General features: G+C 47.9%; 3 protein-coding genes across 33 annotated transcripts in view; 1 reads left to right on the top strand and 2 right to left on the bottom strand.

The window, feature by feature from the left end:
- The window catches only part of RNF123 (ring finger protein 123), a 28963-nt gene extending 28590 nt beyond the window's left edge, over positions 1 to 373 (top strand). For all 28 annotated transcript variants that reach the window (XM_067044197.1, XM_067044202.1, XM_067044190.1 and 25 more), the window contains one exon: positions 82 to 373. In XM_067044197.1, the coding sequence (XP_066900298.1) occupies positions 82 to 202 (121 nt within the window). In that variant the 3' untranslated portion in view covers positions 203 to 373. The remainder of the gene's footprint in view (positions 1 to 81) is intronic.
- Positions 348 to 2807, bottom strand: GMPPB (GDP-mannose pyrophosphorylase B). 2 transcript variants are annotated; one of them, XM_067044215.1, is made up of 10 exons: positions 2696 to 2799; positions 2444 to 2577; positions 2238 to 2318; positions 2098 to 2146; positions 1817 to 1959; positions 1439 to 1597; positions 1274 to 1352; positions 1072 to 1199; positions 806 to 988; positions 348 to 725 (listed from the first exon to the last, which is right to left on the bottom strand). In XM_067044215.1, the coding sequence occupies exons 2-10, from the start codon at positions 2570 to 2572 to the stop codon at positions 594 to 596; spliced, it is 1083 nt and encodes a 360-aa protein (XP_066900316.1). In that variant the 5' UTR covers positions 2573 to 2577; positions 2696 to 2799; the 3' UTR covers positions 348 to 593. The 2 variants fall into 2 exon arrangements, with proteins under 2 accessions (XP_066900316.1, XP_066900315.1); XM_067044214.1 differs by having other exon boundaries at positions 1439 to 1612; positions 2444 to 2807.
- A 364-nt stretch (positions 2808 to 3171) lies between these two features.
- IP6K1 (inositol hexakisphosphate kinase 1) overlaps positions 3172 to 17425 on the bottom strand; it is a 78765-nt gene continuing 64511 nt past the window's right edge. For all 3 annotated transcript variants that reach the window (XM_059076836.2, XM_067044212.1, XM_067044211.1), the window contains 4 exons: positions 11704 to 11914; positions 9491 to 9672; positions 7175 to 7350; positions 3172 to 6622 (listed from right to left, as the gene is read on the bottom strand). In XM_059076836.2, coding sequence (XP_058932819.1) covers positions 6089 to 6622; positions 7175 to 7350; positions 9491 to 9672; positions 11704 to 11914 — 1103 coding nt within the window. In that variant the 3' untranslated portion in view covers positions 3172 to 6088. The remainder of the gene's footprint in view (positions 6623 to 7174; positions 7351 to 9490; positions 9673 to 11703; positions 11915 to 17425) is intronic.

The raw sequence follows: 17425 nt of genomic DNA, 5'->3' as shown, positions 1-17425 counted from the left end.
AAGTGGGCTGCACGGGCACAAGGGGCTGGGTGGGGAACAGCAGAGATACACAGGCCATCTTTATGCCCTCCCCTGTTGCAGAGCCTGCATCAACCAGCACCTGATGAACAACAAGGATTGCTTCTTCTGCAAAGCCACCATCGTGTCTGTAGAGGACTGGGACAAGGCAGCCAGTGCAAGTGCCACTTCTTCGGCTGCCTAGGCCTACCTGGCCCACACAGCAGGAACCTCTACCCTTAAACTCAAACCCAGGCTGGGCCCTATTTATGAGCCCCTTTCCCTGTCCCCCACGGCCCCCCAACCATGCCCTATTTGTGCCTGAGCTTGACTTTCAGTCAGGGCCACAGTGAGCATTAAATTATTATTCCATACAGTCCTGGCCCAGGCCCATCTTGAGGGAGTGGGCTTTGTGGGGTATGCCCAGCAAGGATCTTGCCAGATTATGTCCACAGGAGAAGGTGGGTGTCTGACGGCTTCAGCCTTGTCCAATCCTCGCCAGTCAAATGTCAGTGAGTCCAGGGCCTCCTGATGTGTCGAGCCAGTGATCCCCTTGCCAGTGGGGTAATGGGGGCTCAGCCAGCCCCGCAGCATCCTCACATGATGATGCGGGGCTCTGGCACCGACTCACCAATAGACTTGTGGGGCAGCACACTGGCCCCGTTGAGGTAGAGCTCGTCGTTAACTATGACGTCCTCACCCAGCACTGTCACGTTCTCCATGCGCACCTTGGGGGGAGGGGCAGGCCTGTCAGCGAGGCAGAGGCATTCCCCCCACCCTCCCCATCTGGCCCAGCCCGGAGGCTTACCCACTGGCCCACACGGCAGCGCCAGCCTACAATGCAGGACTCAAGCCAGGAGTGGGAGCAAATGTGGGCGTCTCGCAGCACCGTGCACCGCCGAATGCACACACCATCCTCCACCACCACACCAGGACCCAGACTCACGTTGGGGCCAATGCTGCAGTTCTCGCCAATACGGGCACTTGGGTCCTGAGGACAGCGGGAAAAACACAAGTGGGCCACCTGTCCCCCAAGATTGAGGGGGATGACAATGCTCTGGGCAAGGGCCTCACCACCAGCACGTTGCCCACAATGCCAGGGCCTGAGCACAGTTGCTCAGGCTGCTTCTGTCGCAGCGACTGCAGGAAGAGGCACATGCCGGTGAGGAAATCCTTGGGCTGCCCAATGTCCATCCAGAAGCCTGTAGGGAGAGAATGCATCAGGGGGCTCAGCCCAGCCACAGACCACCCCCACCCTGTGGCCTCCCTGCCTCACCCTGCAACTCCATGGCATAGAGCTGCCCCTCCTTGGCCATGACAGGGAAGATCTCCTTCTCAATGGATGTGGGCTGCAGCTGTGGGAGTGGGCAGCTCATGAGCAGGGTCATGGCAGTGGTGGCCTGCCCTAACCCAGCCCACCCTGCAGCTGGCTTCTACACACCTGGATGCGCTGTAGCACTGCAGGGCTCAGGATGTACATGCCTGCGTTGATCTTGTTGGACACAAACACCTGCGGCTTCTCCACGAACCGGTGAATGCGGCCTGTGTCCGCCTCACACACCACCACACCGTACTTAGAGGGTTCCTCCACTTTGGTCACCTGAGTGCAGGGGGACTTCAGGCCTAGTCCAGTGCTCCTGAGCCTTGATATACATGCTGTCCTAAATTTCAGGGGCTTTGCCACAAATGCTTAAAGGCACAAACTGCACAGCTCTGCACCCACACCACCAAGAGGCAGTTCAAGGCTGGAGGATGGGAGAGGCTGGGGACGCTGCACACGGGGACAGGAACATTAGAACAGAAAGACGTATTCGCTTACCAGAATTGAGCCCTCCTGGCCATGGTGCCGGTGGAACTGCACCATGGCTTGAAAGGGGAAATCGCAGATCACGTCGCTGTTGAGGACGAAAAAAGGGTCCGCAGTCTCAGAGAGCAAGTCACGGGCCAGTGCCAGGGGCCCAGCTGGGGGAGAGGAACAGGTCAGCATCATCTTGGGGGTCTGAGCCCCTGGATCCAGGCTCAGCAGTCCCCATCCAGGCTGAGTCTTGCCCCTTCCCTGGCCCTAAACCCTCCCCAAGGGACCTTCCTGTCTCTACTGACCTGTCCCTAAAGGCTCCTCTTCATGGGACATAGAGATTCGGATTCCTAGCTGGAAGGAAAAAGCCCCCCGTCAGGTTCCTCTCACCAGGGTGAAAAGTTGAGCGGGGACCAAGGGAAAGAGCGAGAAGTCCGTGCCTCACCCTTTGCTCCTGCGCCTTCATTTCCTTCTCCAGCACCTGAGACATATAGCTCACAGCCAGAATCACGTGGTCCACGCCGGCCTGTGGGACAGAACGGCGCCGGCCGCCAAGCGGACTCAGCTGAAGGCACAGGTGTCCCCGATCCCCAATCACTGGCCGGCCCTCATCCTATCAGGTCCTACCAAGACCCCGGCCCCGGGCCTTACCGCGGCCAGCGCCTCCACTTGGTGCAGCAAGATGGGCTTATTGCAGAAGTCCACCAGCGGCTTCGGGATGCTTAGCGTCAGCGGCCGAAGGCGCGTCCCGTAGCCGCCCACCAAAATCAGTGCCTTCATTGCGCCTGCGGGCGGCCGGAGAGTGAGTCCCAGGCTCCAAGGTGTCCGCGGCCCGCCTGGCGGACCCCTGCCGCACACTCCCGCCGCTGTGCCCGGCCCCGCGCCCTTCACCGCCAGACTGACCAACTCTGCCTCTGCCTTGTCCGCCCAGTCCGCGCTAACGCTAGGTCCAAGACCGCAGCAAACCAGAACGCGACACCAGACGGAGACCGACTGCCTCCCAACTCGGGCCGGCGGCCAGCGGGAAGTGACGTAAACTCGAGCGGCCCAATCAGCTACCGTATACGTGGCACACCGTCGGCGTCGGAGCGCCCTTACGCGACGCTCCGGCCGACGCAGCCAATGAGAACCGAGCGCGCTGGGCTGCCATGGGGACCGGGACCCGGACCTGCGGGTCAGCTGGCCATTGGCGGATCCAAAAGCGGAGCTGGCGCCAAGGGCGAGGCTTCCTTTGCGCCGCGCCCCAGCCGCTTCCGGCCCCTCCCCGCCTCACCGGGCCAACCGGGCCGGCCGGGCCGGGGAGAGGCCGAGGACGCTGCAAGTTCGGACTAGGGCACTCGCCCGGAGGCCGAGGGGTTTCTCAAAGACACGAACATGCCTCGGTTTCTAGCGGCTTTATTTTGACATACACGACCTCAGACACAAGCGGGGCGGACAGCGCTAGGTGTACAGAGAGGGGCGGGCTCGGCCCAAGACCGGAGCACCGCCCCCCCTGCACGCAAGGTCCCGAGAAAACGCAACCGCGCCCAGACGCGACCGGAGCCACGTGTCATATCCGGGCGTAGGGCTCGGGCGGCGTGAACAGGCTTAGGCAGCTTCCAGGAAAGTGGAGTAGAGAGTGGTCCTCCAGGCGAGGCCTTGCAGTTCCCCGAGAAGCAAAGATACCAGGCCCTTCCCTTGGTTCTCCCCAAACTTTTCCCCATTAAAACATTTTTTAAATCGGCACAAACAAAACCAAATTGAAGAGTTTTAAAAGTTCAAGCAATCTGCATCTAGTGGGGGGGTGCGCGTGGCGGGATATGAGCAAGTGAGCAGAGGCTACAAACTAGCCCAGGCCTTTGGCCCCTTAAGGAGAATCCCCACGCCCACTGTACAGGCCAGGATGTGAGGGAGGGGTGGCGTCCCTGGCAAGTTGCAAAACTGGTCCCCTTCCTCTTTAAGCACCGCCCATCCCACCCCGCTAGGGGGCTGATGTCGACTTCTCCCAGGGAAGCACTATAGAGAGGGGTCGTCGCTTGAACGCCCCAACCCGCCCCAACCCGTGATCCCATCTTGCACTTTGGTCCCAAGTTGGGGCTGGGAAGGCAGGGCTTGGCAGGGACAGGGCTCTCTAGCATGGAACAGGGCGAAATGGTGGCAAAGAGCGTGTGCAGACACACATGCCCACCACCCACCAGAAACAGGGCTGTGTCTCCCAAGTGTGCAAAAGTGCTGAAAAGAAGGGACCCTGCCCTGGGGGAGAAGCAGCAAATCCCAGCCCTGCTCTTTTAGTGACAGGCAAACACTGAATTTAAGTCGGTACAGGCTCTCGCGCGATGAAGAGCGGAATGGGGCAGCATCTCCCATAATATACAAACTCAGGAAGCACAGCACATCCCCAGGCTGGAGAGGTGCCATCAAGTGGGTCCCGAGTGGCCCCAGACCCTTTGCTTTAGCTCCTGCCTTGCCAGGAAATGACTATCCACACTAATGAAGAGCTACTGCCCCCGTGGGTGAAGCCACAGAATAGTACAGAAGATGGTCATTACTGACCAGAAACAGGCAAGCTACCCCTCCTAGCCCCAAGGAATGGGAACCTGCCCACCAATGGCACCAGGGTCAGAGGGCCGAGAGAGATGGGATCCCATCAAGAAGCCCATTTAAGATGTGTGAGGCTGCATCTCTAAGGACCAGGAAATTAGTCCATCAGTTACCAAGGCCTCTCAGAGACACAGGCTGGCAGGCTTACCATTAATGCCCAAATAGGGACATGCCAAAAGTGACAATGACAGTGGCCCTAGACTCAGAGGTGAGGGCACTAACCTCAGCAATGGCTAGGTGAGTGCAGTATCACCTGGCCACATGTGTTAGGGGTGGCAGGTCTCCGTGCCATTAAGGGCTGGCAGCAAAAGTTATGGGCAAGGAATGGGTCACCCCCTGGGCCTTCACTGTGCCACTGTCAGTGTTGAGTGTTGAGGGGGCCACACTCCAGGCTCACAGAGAGGGTGTTGGGCCAGCAGGGAAACACCTCCTCCAATTCATTTTGCTACCAGTTCTTTTAAAAAAGGTAGCACCTGCTGAGGAAGGGCACAGGGGCAAAAGCTCACCTCAGAAATGGTAAAGAGAATCTTTTGCTGAGGGAAGCATGAAGGAAATCAATATTTACTAATGAACAAGGCTACACCCCAGGAGAAAGATCTCAGGGGCTGGCAGATGGACAAATGGACAGACTGATGGACCCTAGCACTGATAAGACAAAACTCGTTAGCAGAATCTGGGCACCTGCAACCAGCGCCCAATGTCCCTATAAGCAAACAAGCTTAAAGTTCTCCCTCACAAGCCTGGAGCTCCTCACAGTGGGCTGCTGCCTTGAGCTTGGCCTGGGGAGAGGTGAGACCCTGAGCGGACCACAGCCTTTGAGCCCTGGAAGGAGCAGCCCATCCAAGGCAGCACAGCTGCCCAAGCTAGAGGAAGAGGACTCCTACCCACAGCACAAGGACTGCAAATACTAGCTGGGTCAGAGCCATCAGAGGCCTTGAGGCCTGCTGGAACATTGACTCTCCTCAGCAAACAGAGCAGGGCCCCCTCCAGTGGGGCAAGAGGGGATGGCCTCCTTAGGCAAGGGATCTTGGTGAGAAATGCTGGCTGGGCTGTGCAGGCAGGAGGAGGAGCAGGTTCAAGTGCCAAATAGTGCCTGGGGATCCCAGGGCCTGCCCTCTGCCATTGCTGGCTTCAGCACAGCTTCATGAATCTAGCCTCATGCCAAGGTCAGAACCGAGAAGGGTCCAGCTGTGTGCAGTTGGCCCTGTGGTGCCCTGGGGACATCTGTTACAGACCCGGGTGATACCCACAACACAAGCTACAAGTCCCCCAAGAGATGGGCACCCAACCCTCTACTACTGAGGAACAAGGGATGAGTGAGCATGGAGGGGCCCTGAGCAAACCCAGGGCTTCACCCCACAACTAGCAGGACCCTGTAGCCACAGACCTCAAAGACCTAGGCAAGAGAAACCAATGTCCAAGGGCAACCTGTCCCTGCTGCCAAGCCCACCAGGGGCATCTGTTCCTTCCTAAGTCAGCCTGGACACAGCAGTCAGAACCACAGAGCTAGGAAGCCTGGCTGAGAGGATGTGTTCTGCCCTCCTTCACTTTATATATATGGATTCCAGGCTACAGCTAAAAACATTTCTTTTAGTTTACACCAAAGAGAAATATAACCCTTTTAAAAGTAAGTCTGTGTGTCCTCATGGCGAGTTCAGAGCAATGGTCCCTGCCTGAGGGTGGAGAGGAAGGGGTTCTGGAAGCCCAGAGCTGGGCCTACTGGTTCTCGTCCCGCATCTGTTCCATGATGCTGATGAGGTTCTCCAGGCCAAACACATAGCCTCGGTCAGGCCCATCATGCACAGTGGGGTCATCTCGGAAGCCCTTGAATGTGCTGTGTGCAAAGTCGATCATGCGGACATCCACCTTGGGTGGAGAGAAGGGGCCCACCTCGGGGCTGGTGCTGCTGGGGCTGGTGCTAGGGCCACAGGATGGTGCCACCTCAGGGAGCCCTGTGTCCAGGTGCTTGATACGCATTTCGGACCGGCGGTCCAGGTAGGACTCAGACCGGCACTCCTTGCCATCATAGATGACAAGCAGGGAACTGGAGTAGAAGCGGTAGGAGGCCTGCCGCTCCAGTACAGCTTTCAGGCCTCGCAGTTTGCTCAGGATGGGCTCAAAAAGGTCACGCCGCAGGTCCAGGCCATTGTGCAGGTACTGATAGAGGGCATTGCGGAAACCTTCGATGGAGAGCCCACGGCCATAGTACTTGTTCCTGCAGAGGTAATGCCCCGTGTCCAGCTGGTACACCTGAAACCCCAGGAGACAGACAGGTGAGTACCAGGGAGGTCTGATGACCTCACGGCGCCCTGGGCAGGCACTATCTGGAAAGTACTTCTTACCAACCTGAGCTTTTCTGCTCAACCCTACACACTGGAGTAGGCAGGCCAAGTTCACCCTAAGTTTTCCTGTGGTAAAGCCAGCAATGTGCAGAGACCAGGCCTACAGGTTTTCTGCCACTACCTTTGGAGCCCTCCTCCAAGTTGCCCCAGGAGACCAGCTGGACTCAAACTAGAAATTATCTTGCTGACAGACAAGAGTCTTACTTGCCCCAATATCAAGGCAACAGGCTCTCACAGTGGTTCTGTACTGGGGCCCAGACCAAGGTCCCCAGGTAAGGACAAGAGGGCTTAGGGAACATGTCTACAAAAACGCACTCAGCACCCTGTAGGGCACTCACCCTCTCGGAGATTCTGGACCACTGTGGGCCAGGAGGACACCTGGCTCAGACAGCAGGCAGGTACACACGCAACCCAAAACACGCAAGCAGGAGCATCTAGGGTCTCACCAAGGATGACTCACCTGCATGCCACAGACTCTGACACCTAGCGTAGCTGACGTACTTTGCTCGCACTTCTGCATCTGCCGGGCTGCCTTCTCAGCTGATGCATCATCACCATGCTGCCGGGTGCCCATCTTCAGGTCCAGCACACAGGGGTACTTGAAGTGGTGCACCACGTTCTCAAGCAGGAGGAACTCTGGGCCACAGTCAAGGGGAATAACCACCAAACTCACCATCAGCCCCAGCCAGAAAAGCACAATCCAGTTTTTCTATAAAAGGAGGCATTCCCTTCTAATGTAATCTGTATTCACCTCACAAACTCTCAAATGTAGATTTCAAACCACTGGCTTATTATTTCTTTAAAAAAATTTTTTTGTTGTGGTAAAATACATGTAACATTTATCATTTTAACCATTTTTAAGTATACAGTTCAGTGGCGTTAAGTACATTCATATTATTGTGCAACCATCACCACCATCCAATCTCCAAAACTTTTTCATCTTCCCAAATAGAAATTAGAAACTGTACCCATTAAACAGTAACTCCCATTCCCCCCTCCCCTGCCCCCATAACCACTTTCTACTTTCTGTCTCTATGAATTTGCCTGTTCTAGGTACTTCATATAAGTGGCATCATGTAATATTAGTCCTTCTGTATCTGGCTCTTTCGCTTAGCAAATTGTTTTCAAGGTTCATCCATATTGTAGCATGTGACAAAATTTCATTCCTTTTTATGGCTAATTTTTCATTGTATGTATATACCACATTTGTTGATATCATCATTTTAATTTTATTCTTTAGAGCTGTCTTGCAGGCATACATAAATAAACCAAAGAAGATTTGGCAGTTTCACATACATCCCTGGCACCATCAGTAAAACCAAGGCCCTGCTCAATCCAGTGTCTCATTCAGGCCTAAGTAGTAAGGAACTTCCTTTGTAGCACTACTACAAAAATGATAAATCAGATTTAACATTCCCAAACAGGAATCTTTAGAAAAATCTGGATTTAAATTTCTATCTTGCCATTTTCTGACTAAACTTCAAACCAGTCGACCATATATTTAAACTTATCCCTTAGTACTTCTAGGACCTTCTGCTTAAAATGGCTCTGTGGTCCTGGCCTCCTGGCATTTATATCCATGTCCACATCTACATCTCCTGTCTGCAACAATCTTAAAGGTACAGGCCTGGCACATTTCTGCCAAAAGTCATCAGAGCTCACAGCCTAGCCCTCAATTCCATATTTGGGACTATGTAGCAATCACATGGTCTTGGAGGATAAGACCCTCAGCATCACTCTGATGATGAATATTTTAATATCCCCTAATTCTTTAAAGAATAACATTAAAAATCATTAAATATGGCTTTTAACTAGTCTCATCACCTGCTATAACCTATAAACAAGTGACAGTAAAACTCCAAGAAGGTTGCAGAAATATCTCACAATGCCTGAGAGCACTGGATCCTGCTTCGGCCACTCACTGGCTCTGAGCACACCACTTAACCACCCTGTGCTTCCATTTACTCGTCTATAAATGGAAATCATTAACAGTTCCTCCCTCAAAAGACTTAGGAAAACTGAGTAAGTACATATTAAGTAAACTGAGTAAGTACATATGAAGTACTCAGCATACTTCCCCTCAGTTTCTCAGTAAGTATTATTTATTTATTGTCTACTGCTTCAAAACACTAAATGATTTTAAGAATTCCCATTTCATAATACTTTTTTACACCTTTGGTATCTTAAACTGTGTTTTATATTGCACAGGTATAGTGTTTATCTTTAGAAAAAACATACTAAAATCAAACATATTACTTTTTAATTATTATCTTTTGGGAGGGGAGAAATACACACGTGTACATATGCGCACACGCACACACACCCCCTCCCCCCCAATTCTAGACATGCACTGATAAATATGGTAGCTACTATCCATGCCTGGTGATTTAAATTTAGATTTTAATTAATTAAATAAATTAAAAATTCAGTAACTCAGTCACAGCAACCACATTTCAGTTACAGTGTGGCTAGTGGCTACCACAAATTTCAGCACAGATTCAGAATACTTCCATTGTCACAGACAGTTCTATTGGACAGCTCTCTTCTAGACTGCCAAGTTTAAGCTTCAGTCTTCCCAGCCCCAAAACGCAGGAAAAAAACATGCTGATGAAAATAAGAAGGACAAAGAGGAAGAAGAGCCTATGGAAAAGGGAGATAAGAACAAAAGACAAGCCCCTGAACAGAGAGGGCGCTGGCCATGGTACTGGTAGGTGCCCTGACACAGGACTCATGGTCTCAGTAGCAGGCACTGCTAGAGAAGCAGTTACAAGGATATTGTAGAGCTTTCGGTCCTTGGACTCGGAGCGCATGCGGCTCAGCTGCTGTTTGTGACAGCGCAGGCTCCAAGGGTTGTGGCTGATCTTCTCGGAACTCAGACCACTGTTGCCATCCAGCATCTGGAAAGGGACGTCCGAGTGGCTGTGTAGCTCCACCTTCGGAGTCTTTGCCTCCTGGGGGCTAAGAAGGAAGAACATACCCATTGCTAAGGGGCTCAGACAAGTCACCCTCTGGGGTCTCACTACACAAGGTGGGGGAGGCCTGGATCAAGTCTAATGTGCCACGCATAGACCTTCCTGAGGGGTGACACGGGGCCCAGATGCACAAGCCCATTAAAGTGAGTAAATGGTATAAGTACTAAGGAGCTAGGGTGTGCAGCCAGTGCTGCTAAACTGATCTGATCTGATGTCAGAGACAAACTATGTGCTGCCCATCTAAGAAAAGTCCCAATTCCAACTTCTAGGTCAAGTCACAGAGCATCCTATTCACTGAATTTTTTTTTTTTTTTTTTGGCCATGCCGCATGGCTTACAGGATCTTAGTTCCCGAACGAGGGATCAAACCCAGGCCCTCGGCCGTGAAAGTGCCGAATCCTAACCACTGGACTGCCAGCGAATTCCCTCACTGAAACTTATTTTTGAGTGATATTAAATATATATAAAGTAATTTAATCATACAATTTTAATTTCACTTTGGTTCAAAAAGCTCATTTTTAATTTACATTAGTTTTATTTTTTTTACAATTCAGTTTTTTGGGTTTTGTTTGTTTGTTTGTTTTTGCTTTTGTTTTTTTTTTGCAGTATGGGGGCCTCTCACTGCTGTGGCCTCTCCCATTGCGGAGCACAGGCTCCGGACGCGCAGGCTCAGCGGCCATGGCTCACGGGCCCAGCCGCTCCACGGCACGTGGGATCTTCCCGGACCGGGTCACGAATCCGTGTCCCCTGCATCGACAGGTGGACTCTCAACCACTGCGCCACCAGGGAAGCCCTGGGTGTTTTTTTTTAGTATATTCATGAGGTTATAAAACATCACCACTATCTAATTTTTAGGAATTTTTCATCACCCCAAAAACAAACCTTGTCACCATTAGCAGTCACTTCCCATCTATCCCTCCTCCTCAGTCCCTGTCATCCACTGACTTTGCCTTCTGTCTCTTGGACAGAAACGATGGATTTGCCTATTCTGATCATCTTATATAAATGGAACCATATAATATGTAGTTTTCTGTGACTGGCTTCTTTCATTTAACATAAATGTTTTCAAGGTTCATCCATGTTGTATCATGTGTCAGTACTCCATCCCTTTTTATTGCTGAGTAATATTCTATTGTATAGATAGACCACATTTAATTTGTCCATTCACCAACTGATGGACACTCAGGTTGTTTCCAGTTTTTGGCTATTAGGAATAATACTGCTATAAACATTTGTGTACAAGTTTTATGTGTGAATATATTCCTTCAATTCTCTTGGGCATATACCTAGGAGTGCAGTTGCCAGGTTTAACTTTTTGAAAAACTGCCTAATTGTTTTCCAGAATGGCTGCACTATTTTACATTCCCATTAACAATGTAGGAGGGTTCAAATTTCTCCATATCCTCATCAAAACTTTTATTGTCTATCCTTTTGAGTATGGCCACCCTTGTCAGGGTTCACATTTTTTTGCATGATATATCAAGAAAAAGAATTTTGTAGACTATTTTCCTAATCTACAAGAAAAATCAATTTCCAATGCAATAAACTGAACTTCAGATTCAGGGAAAGGATTAATTTAAGCTGATATCAGAGTCTCAGAGAGATGTGACACCCAAACCCTTAAGGAACACTAGTCTGGATGCCACTCATTGCCTTTGGGCTCTGACATCCCGCAGGTGAGAAAGGAGCTGGAACCTCATTGTGGACTAATGCATTTCCACCTCTGTCTTGGGGGTGCGAGACATAACAAAGCTGGAAAAAACAGGGTGTTCTTGTTTCCAAAAAGCTGAGGGAACTTCATTCTCTCTTGACTAGCTACAGCCATACTCAGAAGGAGCCATCACTGCGGTGATGTGACATACAGGCGGCAGCCTGCACCTATGTGGGTGGCCTAAGAACATCAGCCACCTTCCCCCAACCTTGAGCCTTACTTCCCTGTGATGTATCAGGACTCTAGAGACATTCTAAGTATATCAGGACCAGACATGAACCACCAGTCCTGCTTACCATCCCCTTACCTCTCTGAGGTTTCAAGGGACAGGCTGGCTTTCTCCTCCCTGTGGTCACTGCCACTGCCTGACCGGTGCAGGCTCCGGCGAGAGTGCTTACGCCGAGGTTGCTCCCGCTCTGGTGTGTCATCCTGCTCCACGGTCTCACTTTCCACATAAGGGTAGGCCACCAAGTTGATGTAACCATCACTGTCCCCCTCAAAGCAGACTGACACCACTCCTGTTGGAGAGAAAAAGGCAGCCAGTCAACAAATGTCTACAGAGATTGGGTCCCTTCAGTTCAGACTGCTGGCACTTGCTGTCCCTCGGCACACTGACATCACCTGAATCAACTGCAGGAACAATGACCAGCAGACATCTTTCCAAAACATGGCTAACCACTAATCCCCCATTCTAAGTCCACTATTTACCTTTGATTTTGGATAAATCTATATTTTTTTCCCATTCTCTTGTCTAACCCTCTCACTTTCTTTTTTTCCTTTTTAATAAATGTATTTATTTATTTATTTTTGGCTGAGTTGGGTCTTTGTTGCTGTGTGCAGGCTTTCTCTAGTTGTGGCAAGTGGGAGCTACTCTTCATTGGGGTGCATGGGGTTTTCATCACTATGGCTTCTCTTGTTGTGAATCACGGGCTCTAGGTGCGTGGGCTGAGTAGTTGTGCATGTGGGCTCAGTAGTTGTGGCTCATGGGCTCTAGAGCACAGGCTCAGTAGTTGTGGCGCATGGGCTAAGTTGCTCCACAGCATGTGGGATTCTTCCTGGACCAGGGCTCGAACCCATGCCCCCTGCACTGGCAGGCAGATTCATAACCACTGAGCCACCAGGGAAGCCCACCCTCTCACTTTCAACTATTGCCTTCTGTACCATTCAAAATAACTGTATTTTCTAGGTGACATCCAACTTGACATAATTTAACCCTCTGCTTATTTAACTGCTCTATGATGCTGTCATTTCCTATGTCCTCTAGATCTGGTTTCCTTCTGCCTATGTCACCTAGAGAGACATCAAGATTTCTCAAAGACACTCCCCAAAATATGTCTTCTGCTGACACTGAACATTAGGCTATTCTAAGTTCAAAAGGCAGAACTTCTGCCTCACCAAACCACCAGCATTCCTAAGTTGAAACACCTATTTTCCGTGCTGTACTCATGCAAAACAGTTTGTTGTGCCCATTTTTATCAAACAGGTTTTCATAGTTTCTTCTGGATCATTACCAAACAAGTTGAAACACAATACCTAGAAATCAAGGAGTTTTTTGTTATTTGTTCTTAAAAAGGTCTAGGCTGCCCTTCATCTAACTTCCATATCCAACCTTCTGTCAGCTACACTTCTCGTTTTACACTCTTGGTGTGCAATATCAGCATTATGTGAGAATCAGTAAAAAGCATTTAGGAATATGTCAGTATGCCAGACCAAGAATATCCTTCTCTTTGGCCCATTTCCTTATCCAGGAGGGCACTGCCCCAATCCCTGGTCTCTTTTAGGAAAAAAAAACCCTTAAGACATTAAGGTGAAATAGATTTTTTTTTCTTACCTTCTCATTACATTGCTTAAATGTACACCTCACTTTACTGAGCTTCACAGCTGTGTCCTGGCTTCCTTACATAGATGACTGCCTCTCCTACAGGTTTTTGCCTTTGTAACTTCTTCTTTTTGTCTTTTCCAGAGCTTCAGTTATGTTCAAGTTTGAATGCCCTCTGGTCTACAATATTCTTTGTTTCCTGGGCTCCCCCTCATACTCTGATCTAGAGTGTCCTCCAGGCCTGCCACATAGCTCCCATGCTGGGCCCCTCCTTGCTGCAGCTGACCAGAGTGAGAATTGTTCCTCCTATGTCCTCTCCTTTTCCCCTCTTTCTTGGTTTCCTCCTTATTTGAGTGGAATACATCTTCAAGTAACTTCCTAAGAAAGAGTGCTCAGGAGGTCAATTTTCTGAGTCCTTTGCAGGACTTTATTCTACTCCAACACCTGACTGAAAGTTTGGCTGAAGACAGAATTCTACGTTGTCTGAAAATAAAGACAGTTTTACTCTTCCTTTTCAATCTGGATGTCTTTTATTATTTCATTTTCTTGCCTAACTGCGCTGGCCAGAACCTCCAAGTTATATGGCAACTAGAAATAGAGAGCGTGGACATTCTTGTCTCGTTTCTGATCTTAGGGGTTAAAGCAATTTCATCACTGAGTAGGAAGCTAGATGTAGGTTTTCATAGATGCCTTCTATCAGGTTTGAGGAACTTTCTTTCCATCCCCACTTTGCTAAGAGTTTTGTTACTCTTGTTGTTTTATCAAGAATGGATGTTGATACAGATGGCCAACAGGTACATGAAAAGATGCTCAACATGGCTAATTATTAGAGAAATGCAAATCAAAACTACAACGAGGTACCACCTCACACCAGTCAGAATGGCCATCATTAAAAAATGTACAAATAACAAATGCTGGACAGGGTGTGGAGAAAAGGGAACCCTCCCCTACATTGTTGTTGGGAATGTAAATTGGTGAAGCCACTATGGAGAACAGTACCACTATGGAGGTTCTTCAAAACACTAGAGTTGCCAGATGATTCAGCAATCCCACTCCTGGGCATATATCTGGACAAAACTGTAATTCAAAAAGATGCATGCACCCCTATGTTCACAGCAGCACTATTCACAATAGAGAAGACATGCAAACAACCTAAATGTCCATCAACAGATGAATGGATAAAGATGTGGTACATATAGACAACGGACTATTACTCAGCCATAAAAAAGAATGAAATAATGCCATTTGCAGTAACACTGATGGATTGTCATACTAAGTGACGTAAGTCAGAAAGACAAATACCATATGATATCACATGTGGAATCTAAAATATGACAAGAACTTTTCTACAATACGAAACAGACTCACACACATAGAGAACAGACTTGTGGGAGTGGGAGGAGGATAGATTGGGAGTTTGGGATTAGCAGATGCAACCTATTATATATAGAATGATTAAATAACAAGGTCTTACTGTATAGCACAGGGAACTATATTCAATATCCTGTGATAAATCATAATGGAAAAGAATATGAAAAAGAATGTACATATATGTATAACTGAATCACTTTGCTGTACAGCAGAAATTAACACAGCATTGTAAATAAACTATACTTCAGTAAAATAAATTTTAAAAAAGAATGTATGTTGGATACTGTCAAGTACTTTTCCTGCATTTACTGAGATAATCATATGATTTTTCTTTTTTTAGTTTATTGATACGGTCACTTACATTAACTTTTGAATGTTAAACCTACCCTGCATTACTCCTATGGTAAACCCTACTTGGTCACGACATACTGTCCTTTTAATATATTCTTGGATTCAATTTGCTAAAATCTCGTTTGTTTGTTTGTTTGTTTTTTGCGGTACACGAGCCTCTCACTGTTGCGGCCTCTCCCGTTGCAGAGTACAGGCTCCGGACGCGCAGGCTCAGCGGCCACGGCTCACGGGCCCAGCCGCTCCACAGTATGTGGGATCCTCCCAGACCGGGGCACGAACCCGTGTCCCCTGCATCGGCAGGCAGACTCTCAACCACTGCGCGACCAGGGAAGCCCCTCGTTAAATTTTTAAAATTTAGGTTCGTCTAGGACATTAATTTTCTTGTAATGGCCTTATAGAATGAGTAGAGATGTATTCCTGCTTCAACTTTTTGGAAGAGTTCATGTAGTATTTCTTAAATATTTGGTAGAATTCACCAGTGAAGTTGCGTGGGCCTGGAGTTTTCTTTGCTAGAATGCTTTAAAATCCAATTTCAATTTGTTTACTACATAGGGCTATTCAGATTATTCATTTCTTGTTGAGTGAGTTTTCATAGTTTGTGACTTGCAATAAATTGTCTATTTCATCTAAGTTGTAGAATTTACTGGCATAAAGTTGTTCATAATATTTTTATTTTTTAAAATATTGGTAGAAACTGTAGTGATGACACATCTATCTTTTTTTTTAAGATTCCTTTTTTTTTTTTTTTTTTTTTTTTTTGCGGTATGCGAGCCTCTCACTGTTGTGGCCTCTCCCGTTGCGGAGCACAGGCTCCGGACGCGCAGGCCTAGCGGCCATGGCTCACGGGCTTAGTTGCTCTGCGGCATGTGGGATCTTCCCGGACCAGGGCACGAACCCGTGTCTCCTGCATCGGCAGGCGGATTCTCAACCACTGCGCCACCAGGGAAGCCCTAAGATTCCTTTTTTGATGTGGACCATTTTTAAAATCTTTATTGAATGTTACAATATTGCTTCTATGTTTTGGTTTTTTGGCCGTGAAGCATGTGGGATCTTAGGTCCCCAACCAGGGGATCGAACCCACATCCCCTGCATTGGAAGGTGAAGTCTTCACCACTGGACCGCCAGGGAAGTCCCACATCTGTCATTTCTGATATTGGAAATTTATGTCTTTTCTTTTTCCTAATCAGTCTGGCTAGAGATTTATCCTAGCCTTTGGTCTTTAGTTTTCATTGATTTTCTTTATTTTTGCTCATTTTCCTACTGAATTGTCTTTCTTCCTATTGATTTTGAATTGCATACACACACAGACACACACACACACACACACACATTCTAGAAACAAATCCTCGGTCAGTTTTACAATGATGTAAATAGCTCTTAATTTTCTTTAAAAGTGTATTTTGATAAAACTTTTTAATTTTATATACTCAAATGCATCATTCTCTCCTTTAAAATTTCTTTTTGTCTTGCAGGGCCATCTAAAGCTATAATGGAAACTTTAATTCTCTGCAGGCACATACCATTGAGTACCTTGACACAGAGCATCATACCTGATGAAGGGAGAAATGGTTATGCTATGGGTAGAACAGGAAGAAGAGCCTTCCAAGAGTGGGTAAGATCTAGTAATTAAATGAGCCATGCAACCTACCACTAGTTTAAAAAATATGTATTTTTTTGATCCTGATTTTTTTTTTAACCTCATTACTCACACTTAGGAAGAATTCAGGTAGGAAAATGAAAATCAATGGTCCTTTACTTCATTTGATATAAGCCCTAATTTTCTTGACATTTGTAAGATTGGCTTAAACACAGAGAATTACATTTGGGTAGAGGTTTTGGGGGATTTTTAAATATACTTTTTTTTACTTTCTAAAATTGTGGTAAAAACATATATAACATAAATTTGTCATTTTAACCATTTTTTAATGTAAAATTCAGTGGCATTAAGTACGTTCACAATGTTGTATAACCACTTTCATTATCTATTTCCAGAACTTTTATATCACCGCAAACAAAATCTCTATACCCATTAAATAACTCCCGATTTCCCTCTCTCCTGAACCCCTGGTACCCTCTAATCTACTTTCTGTCTCTACAAATTTGCCTACTGTAGATACTTCGTACAAGTGGAATCATGTAATGTTTGTCCTTTGGGGTCTGGCTTATTTCACTTAGCATAATGTTTTCAAGGTTCATCCACCTTGTAGCATGTGTCAGAACTTCATTTGTTTTTATGGCTGAATACTCTTCCAGCGTAAATATATCCCACATTTTGTTTATCCGTTCGTCTGTTCAACCCAATTAAACACTAGGGTTGTTTCCACCTTTTGGTTATTGTAAATAATGCTTCTGTGAGTATTACAAGTATCTGTTTGAGTCTCTATTTCCAATTCTTTTGAGTATATACCTAGGAGTGGAATTGCTGAATCATATGGTAATTCTGTGTTTAACTTTTTAAGGAACTGTCAAACTGTTTTTCCATAGTGGC

Source organism: Kogia breviceps, chromosome 10 (genome assembly GCF_026419965.1).
Source record: "Kogia breviceps isolate mKogBre1 chromosome 10, mKogBre1 haplotype 1, whole genome shotgun sequence".
Taxonomy (NCBI): domain Eukaryota; kingdom Metazoa; phylum Chordata; class Mammalia; order Artiodactyla; family Physeteridae; genus Kogia; species Kogia breviceps.
The sequence above is the reverse complement of the archived record's forward strand: the minus strand, read 5'-3'. Positions and strand labels throughout refer to the sequence as shown.

Bases quoted from the DNA above. Each gene is read 5' to 3' on its own strand.
- GMPPB (XM_067044214.1), bottom strand. From the start codon at position 2,572: ATGAAGGCACTGATTTTGGTGGGCGGCTACGGGACGCGCCTTCGGCCG. The intron at 2,147-2,237 runs GTGAGGCACGGA...TTTTCCTTCCAG, and splicing joins TGAAGGCGCAGGAGCAAAGG to CTAGGAATCCGAATCTCTAT. The intron at 1,960-2,097 runs GTCAGTAGAGAC...CCTCTCCCCCAG, and splicing joins AGAGGAGCCTTTAGGGACAG to CTGGGCCCCTGGCACTGGCC.